Source organism: Acanthochromis polyacanthus, chromosome 12 (assembly GCF_021347895.1).
Source record: "Acanthochromis polyacanthus isolate Apoly-LR-REF ecotype Palm Island chromosome 12, KAUST_Apoly_ChrSc, whole genome shotgun sequence".
Lineage (NCBI taxonomy): Eukaryota > Metazoa > Chordata > Actinopteri > Pomacentridae > Acanthochromis > Acanthochromis polyacanthus.
The window spans coordinates 35,772,545-35,783,852 of NC_067124.1; the positions used below are offsets into that span (position 1 = coordinate 35,772,545).

Sequence of the window (11,308 nt, forward strand, 5' to 3'; positions counted from 1 at the left end):
ACTACACTATACTATACCACACTCTATTTTGTTACATTTGATGCCACTCTACTCTACTCCAGTGGTTCTCAACCCTGTTCTTCAGGACCCCATGTCCTGCATGTTTTAGATGCTTCCCTGCTCCAACACACCTGATTCAAATGATCAGCTCGTCATCAAGCCTCTGCAGAAGCCTGATGACGAGCTGGTCATTTGAATCAGGTGTGTTGGAGCAGGGAAGCATCTAAAACATGCAGGACATGGGGTCCTGAGGAACAGGGTTGAGAACCACTGCTCTACTCTACTCTACTTTAATGTACTGAACTATATTATATGATACTATCCTATATTATACTTTAATGCACTGTACTATATTATATGATACTATCCTATATTATACTTTAATGCACTATACTATCCTATAAAACAAAGAAAGAAGCCCTTAAAACAACTAGTAACCTCTTTTAAATGTGCATATGGGATTTTTTTTTATGTCAATGATAAATATCATATATCACTTAAAAGAAATGTAGTAATTTTTGTGTCACGGCAAAATTTCTGCTTATTTTCCAAATTATGTGTGCGTTCAGAGTTTATCAAACAGCACAGCAGTGCTCTAAGAGGATTTTTTAGGAATTTTGTGCATCTATGTTACTGAAGCTGACATGAAAACAACACATTTTGGCCAAAGCCGATTACTACATTGATCTGGCCCACTCTGAAATCTACACCTATAATAACCATCTACACTATGTGTCCTTAGCAAGATGAGCACTAAGACCCTACATATAATTATTTTTACTCTATTCATACACTATTATTATTTCTTTAAAGGTTTGTTGTTGATAATAAATGCAACTATGACAGATTGTTACAGTGGGAGACATTTTAACATATTCAGGCGTTTTTAATACAGGTCAAAAGGCTACAGTTAGAACCTGGGGAAAATAATATCCAAGCAAAATGTTTTACAGTCCACACTTTGCTCCTGTTTAGTGTGTTATTGCTTGTGCAGGCAATAGGAACTCTTGTATCAGTCTGTCTTTGTTAAACTCAGTCACAGTGCCACAGTACTGATGAACAACACAGTCTCTGTGGTTGGGGAAGAGCAAAAAATAACAGAAATTCTGGAGAAATGAGGCGAACCAAACATGAATATTGGAAGTTAATGAAGATCTTTTACATGGTAAATGCATACTGTAGTTCCTAAAACCTCGGAAACTAAATATTTGACGGCAGCAAACCGTCTTTCTGTCTTTGCTGCTATCCACACAGCAGGGTGAGAGAGCAGGAGGAGTGTGTTGGAGCTGCTTTTTTATTTTGCTTTCGTCCTCAGAAAACCGTTGTGTTTTCGCCAAGTTCAGCATGAGTCATTGGTGAACAGCAGGTTGCTGAAATCACTCCCAGATTTTCCAGAGCATGCAGTGTTTCAAAGAAGAGTGAGATTTATCTACTGGCATGTGACATCCTCATACTTTTTATATTTAGATTTTGTTTATATATTTGGAAGCTATCATAAATACTGAAAATAACTGGCCTGTTTTAAACTAATACTACTCTGTTGTTTTATCCTCAAACCAGTACACGACATCTCTACAGTATGAGTTTAATAATCCTCTGTATAGGTAGTGAATATATACCCTATTGTGTTTAATTATCTAATATTGTCTCTGTTTTTGTGCAAACTGCACACTTGAATGTGGCTTCAGATAGATATGGCAACTTTAGTTTCCTTATTGCTGCTTCCTTTTCTCCTCCCTCTTGTTCTTGGCTCTGTTGTGCTTCTTTATGGCGTTCCCATCAGCAAGTAGAAGGTGAGAGCTACTATGAGCAACAAGCAGAGGGGAGAGTTGAAGGTCTGGTAGGCCGTGGAGGGCATGAAGATGTCCTCGTACTTGTAGATGCTGATCATGCGGTCGCTGACTGGAGGGCTGTCGATGTCGTGTCTCGTGATGGAGCCTGTCGGGAAGGAGAAGATGTTGAAAGATGTCATGAATTGCAAAAACAGCAACACTAGATGCTAAGGCTAGATGCTCACCTTGGATGGCAGGTCCCCATGCGAACAGGTAATACCAGGACAGGTGTAGGTCAACCAGCGTCTCCTCTCTGGGGACGTATAGCGGACGTTTAAATCGGCAGGTCACCCGGTTGTTCTCGAAGATTCCTTCTTCGTCTCGAGCTGGGTTCCTCTTGATCTCTTTGGCCCACTGACCGACGTTGTAGAAGTGATGAATCCGAACGCGTCCGTTGTCGTCGTGGACACAGCCCATGACGTCATCGCCTCCCTGAAGCAACGAAGGATGAAGAACTTTACTCCAAAATGCAACTTTAAACAGAGCAGATCCAAAATAAAGGACAGTTTTTGAGACAGACGCCATAATCTCAGTGTTTTGTGCCATAAACCAATGACGGAACATATGATTAATCCCCCCAAATTACTCACAACCTATGCCAAATTTTGATTTATAGGGGATTTTCGTTGGACTAACAGGTTTCTCCTGGTTGGAAACGACATAAACAAGTAACCAAAGACAGTAAAGCATTGTGTTAAAGATGGTAATGGTGAATTTGATGCAAAATTAGACTAACAAACTTATCTGCAAAGGTAACAAAAATTCACTCAAGAATTTCTGTTTAAACAAGGACATGCAGTGTTTCATAACAATTTTTTAGACACTCGTTGTAAAGTGAAGTTGGTGAAATGAAGTTGGATCCATAAAGTCACCTTCCTGGGCTATTTCAAATGTCTGTTTTTCTTGTTTTCTGATTCAGAAATAGCCAAAGACCTTTTAAATTTGCATTGTTCACATACAGTTAAGCCCTAAAATATCCTATTTTTGCCAAATTTTGTTTGACCAACAAGTTTGTTCTGGCTGGAAATGACATAAACAAGTGACAAAAGACAGTACAACATTGTGTTAGAGATGGTAATGGTGAATTTGATGCATTTTTGTCCAAAACTAGTCATACTTTTTCATCAGTAATCAGTGTCAAAGTCTATATAGTTCTAGTGTCTAACAGTGTTTCTGCAGGTCTCCACTGGGATTTAGTTCCTCCAAGTGTCCATCTCCAGCTCTTTGAAGGATTCCTCTCCATCACTCTGCTTCTTCTTTTCTCTTCACCATTTCTTCACCACGTCGGCTCCATGATTCACATCATTGTCTTGTTGGAAGCTCCAATGCTGCCCAAGGAGCAGTTTTTCAGCAAACTGCCTGATGTTTTCCTCCACAATCTCAATGTTTTCTCTGTTCTAATGATGCTGTCTACTTGATGCTGTGGATCAGGTGGTAGAGCAGGTTGTCCAATGATCGAAGGGTTGGCGGTTCAATTCCTGCTCTAGCCTAGTCATGTGCTGTTGTGTCCTTGGGCAAGACACTTTACCCACCTTGCCTCCAGTGCTGCTCTCACAGTGGTGTGTGAATGTTGGTGGTGGTCGGAGGGGCCGTAGGTGCAGATTGGCAGCCACGCTTCCGTCAGTCTGCCCCAGGGCAGCTGTGGCTACAAATGTAGCTTACCACCACCAGAGTGAGAATGTGTGAGTGAATTAATAATGGATCCATTGTGAATTGCTTTGAGTGCCTAGAAAAGCGCTATATAAATCTAATCCATTATTACTTTGACCAAGCTGCCTGAAAAACAGCACCAAAGCCTCACATTCCCTACACCATCTTTGACCATGGAGATGCTGTTCTTGGCCTTGAATGCTTCTCCTTTCTTTGCGTCCAAACAGTTCCATGTGATCCAGCATAGATGTGATGAGCAGCAGGTTTCTTCTGTGTCCAGCTGAGCTTTAGTGTGTCTGTCTTGGAGAAGTGGAGTCCTCCTTGGTCTGATCCATGGAGACCAGCCTTGTTGTTGGTCTGCTGGAGTGTCTGATGGACATGTTGCTACCAGAAGTGCTCACATTCATCAGGATGCTCTTGGTGCTGATCCTTGGATTCTTCTTGTCTTCTACCATTCTTCCAGTGCAGGGCTCACGTCTGTCTTCCTAGCAGCTCTTTGACATGTTTCACAGTGTGGAACTCCTTAGACTTTTTCATCATGCTTCAAACTGTGCGCAGTGGACCTTGAAAACACTTGAATATGACTTTATAAGCCTTTAAACGTCTTGTGAGTAGCAACAATGTGAAACTGGAGGTAGACACTGAGCTCTTTTGTTTCAGTGATGACTTGTAACTGACTAGAGAACGACTGCATCAGCTGTTCTCTGTTCATAGTGAATTAGAACGCTCGAGAACAAGATAGAAATTACCAGGAACATTTGGAATGAGATAGAAGCTGCATTTTCTCAAAAACTGGCCACAATTTTAAGGGAATGAATAATCGTAAACATGGTGTTTTAGTAGCATTCATCATTAACATCTCTAACTCAGTGTTTTACTGCTTTTTGTCGCTTGTTTAAGACACTACAAGTCACAGTTATTAATTTGGGGCAAATATGTGTTGTGCTGTCTTGCCTCAAGTCTGTTCTGACAGTCTAAACATCTGGAAAGGTTGTGCAGCTCCTCACCATTTTCTTATCAGAGGAGAATCCTACAGCCACCCAGCCGTCTGTATCTGCACTCATCTCATACTCCACATCTGTCCCAATGCGACGGTAACTCAGGAAGTAGTCACACGTCTCTGCATCACACCCGGGCTTCCCATATCTGGACATGGACAGACAAATATAAACATTTATTAACTTTACTTTAAAGGCCCTACAGACTACTGAGGCTCAGAAGAGAACATGTGACCTATATAAAATAAGCTCTAAACAACATACATGCTCAAAAAAGTGGCGTTACATTCACTTTTTTTGGCAAAATTTCTTTGCAAAACCTTTTCTCTTTGGCCGTTGTAGCCTATATGGAAATAGTTTTACAGCACAGCCGCATAGCATTCAGCCTAGTAGTTCTGGCCAACCACAAAATCTGTCCAATATCATGTTTTCTTCTATCAGTATCCATTTATGGTAGAATTGGTGCAGATCATTGTTTTTCAATATAAAGATTTGTGCAATAGTGTTATTTTCCACATTCAGAGAAGTTTGTGCAATAGATGAATTTGGACAAATGAAAGAATCTGTACAATATCAACAGTTTTTATGAAAATTTCTGATTGAATTTTGTTTTCTACTGATGTTTCCGACATGTTTGCATTGTCCCCTCTGCTGCTACACTGCAATCGAGACACTGTGACATCCCAGTGTGAGTGATGTCTCAGCCTGGCCACCCCAATACAGACTGTCTCTCTCCGCCACTGCAAACAAACCAGGACACTTATTAAAATCAATTTCATTTAGGCTTCAGGGGAGAGCAAAGACTAGACAGCGGAGAGTTTCCCCTGTTTTAGCTGCAGCTCTGTGAAGTCAGGCCACTGCATCTAGGATAAAGCAGCCCAGAGGGAATATCAAACACAGCTGCACTCCAGCTCTGTTTTCAAGGAGGACGGAGGCGGCGATGTGCTGGAAGAGCATTGTTTTCTAACCTTATGCAGCCTTTGGTTACTCCGCAGTCGCTCACTTTGATCTTGGCGAAGGGGTCGACTGGTGGAGCAGTGGGGAAGGGATAACCTGCAGGATGGAAATAAGAAATTACACAAAATAAGGTATCAGTGGAATGAAAAAAAGGGCCAAATGAGGAGCTGAGGAGCCCAAGGAGAGGCCATCTGCACTGTGTGTGTGTGTGTGTGTGTGTGTGTGTGTGTGTGTGTGTGTGTGTGTGTGTGTGTGTGTGTGTGTGTGTGTGTGTGTTTGCCTGCAGCAGGAGGGGGTGGGCAGCTGCCACCGTGGAGCTGGCCTGGGTGCTGAAAGGCCCCATGCAGAGGATTCAGGTTGGACCAAATACCCAGCAGGGGTATCTGTACATGTAAACAAACCACCACCTGTGATTATACTTACCGTCATCCGACAGATATCTGGACTCCAGAAACTCAGAGGCGAACGTGCTGTAGGAGTCCTTGTGCGGCTCCTGGTGGCCCGGCTCTCCGTGCTCCCCGTGGCCGGTCCGGAGCGCCCCTTCGTCGGTTGGGCTCGGCGCGACCCCCCGGTATCCGCTTTGGAGCAGCAGCAGCAGCAGCTGAGCGAGGCTCCTCAGGGAAATCATCATGGCCGAAGAAATGAAACAAAAAGCTATGGATAATAAACACTAACCCGACTTCGGATCGATTCGCGTCCCTTTTGCGGTTTGAATTTCTGTATCTTCGCAGGTATCCATCGCAGCGTCACAGCCGCATCCTGTCCGCTCGCAGGGATGTGAGGATGCGATCAGGAGGCTAATCCAGCTCCAAATTACCCAGATTCATAATCTTACCATCTAATTCAGATACACGGCCGTAATCCTCCCTGAAAACCGAATCTGGATGCCCGCTGGTGTTCATTAATCTCTACATATTCCTCGTCCGGATGAATGGTTTCGTCCAGACGCCCTCCTCCCTGCATCCTGTCAGTCACAGCAGCGTCCAATCAGCAGCCGCTACGTGCCTTTAACGGGATCGATCAAATGAATTAAACACTGCAGTTTAAACAACACATGAACAGTCAAGCCCTAAATTATCCATAAGAGTGACAAATTTAGATTTACAGTGACTTTCTGTCCGTTTTTCTGACTGGAAATGACATAAATAAGTGACAAAAGGCAGTAAAACATTAAGTTAGACTTCTTAGTGATACATTTTAACCATTAACATGATTTGCTTGTACATGCACTACAAATGATTTGTCAAGATTTATAAATACTCCCTAAAATAGTGTCAGATTTTTGAGAAAATGCACATTGTATATCACTCCCTGTCCTTGTCATTTCTATCATGTTCAAAATTATATGTAATTCAGCTCCACTTCATAGCACCAGTTCATAAGACATCTCTAAATAAGGTTAGGTTCCCTCACAAAATTCTATAGAGAAACCCTATCCGAAGTGTTTTTTTGATTCCATTTGTACAGCATTATGAAGAAAAAACTCGCTTTTACTGCCCCGAATCCCTCAGCAGAACCAGGCTCGGGGAAGATGGGCGTCTGTCTCAACCAGGGTCAGGAGTTCAGGTAGAATACAGACAAATAATGCATAAGAGAACAATAGACACTGATCAGAAATGCAGAGATACCTGAAAGCGTGATTTAATAAACAAAACAATAACCTGACAACAGTCGATGCAATAGTTCTCCAGTTGGTTACTAGTTAGTTTGATTGAAGCCAAAGTGCTCAGTTAGCCGCCGTCATTGTCCATAACTGAGAGAGCTGCTTATTGTAGTTAGTAATAAGATGTATAAAGGCTATACAGTCATATCCGAGAAAAACAAGAAGCAAAAACAAAACAAAACATTTAAAAAAAGGAAATTATTTTAATTTTGAATATGGCGGACACATTAGAATGTTATAGAATCTGCATTTTCTCAAAAATTTGCAACATTTTTAGAGGGTATGAATAACTCTGACATGCCATTTTTTACTTACATTTTACTTTCTACGACAGAAATCATCCCTATTTCTACTGTCTGTACTGCTGTGTGATCTATGAAGCCCTAAACTCACTGGAAAAACGCTTCTCTGCCTCAAAAAACCTCAGTTTAACTCCTGATATTATGATATATTACGGTATAGTTGGAAATGAGATCATCAACATTGTCAAGGCTGTAGCTGGGAACATTTCTAAGAGACATCGTAATAAAGTCACCTAAAATAAAGCACATTACTTGGCTTTTTTATACTGTTTTGTCAGGTTGTGTGTTCAGTCACACTTTCAGTTGTAATTGTAACATCAATAGTGCGACATTTTTGACATAAAAAGGCCACCAAGTCCCTGGGTATTAGTAGGTCAGTGCGCCCTTTTGTTTAATTTTTCCTGATTTCTTACTTTATTTGCTGTAATTAAAAATAATAACAATAATCTGGAACATGTGTACCACTACTCAGTAATGTGTGTATTTGTATGCAGGTCCAAATCTAGATGCAGTTTAAACATTTATAGAGGCTTGTGCTGCCTTGTATTCACTTCCTGACTGCATTATATATTTAAGATTCTGCATGTCCCCTTCATTTCTCTATTTTATGTCACCACAAGTTTTATCACATTTGCTGTATAAACTGCAGGTGATCACAAACAGTCAAACCCAAAATACTCTCATGTGTACCAGATTTTGATTCATAGGGATTTTTTTTTAATTGGTGAATATGTTTCTTTTGGCTTAAAATGACAAACAAGTTACAAGGGACAGAAAAAAACATTGTGTTAGAGATGTTAATCATAGGTTACAACTATTTCTATATTGCTTTTTTGATAAAATTTACATTTTTACTCAGAATGCCAGGTCTAAATATATGATCCTGCGATTTTTACATGTGCTACAGTGTTCTAATACACTAAAAACTGAGAAAAACTGATGCAGAAACTCTCTAGTCAGTTATTAGTTAATTGCACATCGTTGCTTAAACCAAAAAGATGTTTTGAAATGCATAGAAGCAGCATTTTTACAAAAATATGCAACAATTTCAAAGAGTATGATTAATTCTGGACACCACATCTTTAGTAAAAGGGTTTTAAAACATCTGAAAATTTACAGTTACTATCTTTAACACGATGTCTTGTCATCTTTTGTCGCTTTTAAACGGTATTTTTAGCCCCAAGAGTTACACTGGTAAAATAAAAATTGACCATAACTCAAAATTCAACATGACAATTTATGGTGTATTTCTTAACCAGACACAATATTTAGGCAGACATGAATTTTTTCCTTAGTGAGAATGATAAATATGTATTATATTGACAGAAAAAAAACAAGAGCGCAAATCTACAACCCAGCATTCTTGAAGTCAGCTGTGGTTGTACACAGTCTGACCACTTGATGGCGACATTACTCCATGATTTAACTACTTTCTCAGGTTGTCTGGAGTCTCTGCTCAGGTTATTATCGACACAATCTTTTCTGCTTTTCAGTTTAATTTAGTGTTCTGTCTAAAAATACCAAAAGTTTGATACATTGTCATATCTGAGACTGTCACCAATACACTCTGCGTCTTACAAATTTTATTTGTTGTATTTTAACTTGCCTCAGTGAGTTTGTGAATTATTAGGAAAACAGCTGAAGAAATCCTCATAAGTCACAGTAGTTCTATTTTATCTGTAAAAACACTTAAGTGCAGAATAAGCCTGAAGATTGTGCACCATCTGACAGAATGTTACTGCAGTCGCTTTCAAACTATCAAAAATGCACGACGAAAGAAAGCAAGGTGACAATAAAAATCATGAATTTATCATTCTTCTCGAAATACTCATCAATTTATTGATATTTCATGGGTGATTTCAGTAGCTTGCATTCTCAGAACTGTAACTGTAGCTTAACAGAACATATTAAAGGGAGTTGGAATTAGAATTCAATCTAACGTGCAACATTAAATTGATTTTGAAACGCATTTAAGTATGTTAGGACAGCAGATTTAAGCTAAATGAATAAAATACCTAAACAAATCCAATATATAATGCAAAAAGCTCTTTCAGTTGTTGTGTTTTTGTTTAGTATTTTGTCAAAAAGTGAGGAAAATCCTTGAGGCTTTACGCTTTCAGCTGGTGAGAATCGCACAAAAAATAAAGCAGGATGACTTTGCTGTTCACGTTCACATCCTGTGGGTGATGCTGATGCTACACTGATCCCAAAACTGCAAATACCGACTGCTGGAGAGATTAAAGTCCTACTGACATCCATAATCGCACACAGAAACAGACAGCCGGACAGTGTGAACACTTTTCAAATAACCACAGAAAGTTTGATATAGAATATTTAATATAACACTCGGTGAAGATTATAAATGGTGTTGCATGTTTTCTGCTTTTACGCTCATGTCAGGTTGGGGTCTTAGGAGTGGCAGTGATGCATGTAAAGCGTGTGTGACGAACATACAAGAGAGCGTGACCTTTAACCTTTGAAGGTGCCTCTCTGCTCAGACACAAATCAACCTGATCAATCGCCCCTCTCGGTCTCGATCCGTCCAATTATCCCTTGTTTATCCTCCTATTATTTCCACCTCTACCTCTGCTCTGACTCTCTCTCTCTCTCTCTCTCTCTCTCTCTCTTTCTCCCTCTACCTTCCCAATTACCATTCTGTGTAGGGGGGCAATGCTTGCTGGGTAATGAGGGACTCTGGGCGTACCAATCTTAGCTTAATAGCCTTAAAGGGCCACTCATTAACACAAACACTCACTCCGTCTCACACGAATCCACACACATCTGTCCCTGTACATCGCAGCCATACGGGGAGATGGAGTGACAGGCGGTGGGAGGACGAGCGAGGGGCTCTATGGAGGCGGTGGGAGAGAGAGAGAGAATGAGGAAGGGGATGTGATAAGGAGGGTTGTGGTGGGAGGGGGGGGTCTGGTAAATGTCAGCGGTGTGTCTCCTGGGCCTGAGAGACGAGTTAGTGACAGCAGAACAATGGCTGCTGGATCCATTCAGAAACACAGCTGCTATGAGCGCGGATCTGTCTGCTGCTTAGCCGTCAACCAGCCACTTGTAATGACACACGCACACACTAATAGGGAAATAGTACACACTGTAGGATGCACAAGGCAAAGCCCTGGATGGGGGATCAGCAGCCATGCGGACGGCTTAGTCAGGCCTGTCCGTCATTAAGAGCCTCTGTGGACTGAAAACTGACCACCGCTTCTTCACCTCAACGCCTCTTTTCCAACACAGGCTGGATATAAAACATGGATGTCACCTTAAAGTTGCATTCTGTCTCACAGCCACCAGGGGGCAACTCCTCTGGTTCCAAATCAAGTCAAGTCTGTAAGAAAAGGACACAAGTTTGTTACCACAGTAAACATTTTCTTTGTCAGTTTATGGTCTCAACTGCTAGTTTCAAGACTTTTCAAACACAGCATGATGTTAATTTTGTTAATTATGTTTTCATTTTAAGGCAAATAGATGAAAAAGCTGGGTTTTTGTAGGGCGGCACTACTTTGTAATTAATCTAGCCCACACTGTAGTACATAATGTTCTGGTTGCATTTGATTAATCAGTCTGTTAAAGGGGGAAAGACTCTGACTTGCTCGTAATTCTTTAAAGCAATCCCAGTCAAGGATGTGGCTTTGGTTTTTCCTCAAAATAGCAACGGATGGAATAGTTTTGTTGGAACATTTGCGCGCAGCAAGGCAAACACTGTCCATAAAATGGATAATGCGTCGAAAAGAATAGCAGGGTTGCCCAATTGCACAAAAATCATTGACAAAATTTAAAGTTTTTAGTGTGGTAGGTTGGTTGCCTGGAGGTTGTAGTAGTTGTTACTGTTACTTAGTTTTTGACCTTTTTCATCATTTTTTTATATTATATTTCTAAATTGGTATTTTTTTTATC

General features: G+C 40.7%; 1 protein-coding gene across 1 annotated transcript; it reads right to left on the bottom strand.

Moving 5' to 3' along the window:
• Nucleotides 1-865: 865 nt before the first annotated feature.
• Nucleotides 866-6,409, bottom strand: LOC110950419 (DOMON domain-containing protein FRRS1L). Its single transcript, XM_022192988.2, has 5 exons — nt 5,861-6,409; nt 5,449-5,533; nt 4,490-4,628; nt 2,018-2,264; nt 866-1,938 (listed from the first exon to the last, which is right to left on the bottom strand). The coding sequence occupies exons 1-5, from the start codon at nt 6,066-6,068 to the stop codon at nt 1,766-1,768; spliced, it is 852 nt and encodes a 283-aa protein (XP_022048680.1). The 5' UTR covers nt 6,069-6,409; the 3' UTR covers nt 866-1,765.
• Nucleotides 6,410-11,308: the final 4,899 nt, after the last annotated feature.

Excerpts from the sequence above, each read along its gene's own strand:
- LOC110950419 (XM_022192988.2), bottom strand. The coding sequence starts at position 6,068 with ATGATGATTTCCCTGAGGAGCCTCGCTCAGCTGCTGCTGCTGCTGCTC. Across the intron at positions 2,265-4,489 it reads TCTCCTCTGATAAGAAAATG|GGAGGCGATGACGTCATGGG; the intron begins GTGAGGAGCTGC and ends TCGTTGCTTCAG. Across the intron at positions 1,939-2,017 it reads ATGGGGACCTGCCATCCAAG|GCTCCATCACGAGACACGAC; the intron begins GTGAGCATCTAG and ends CCTTCCCGACAG.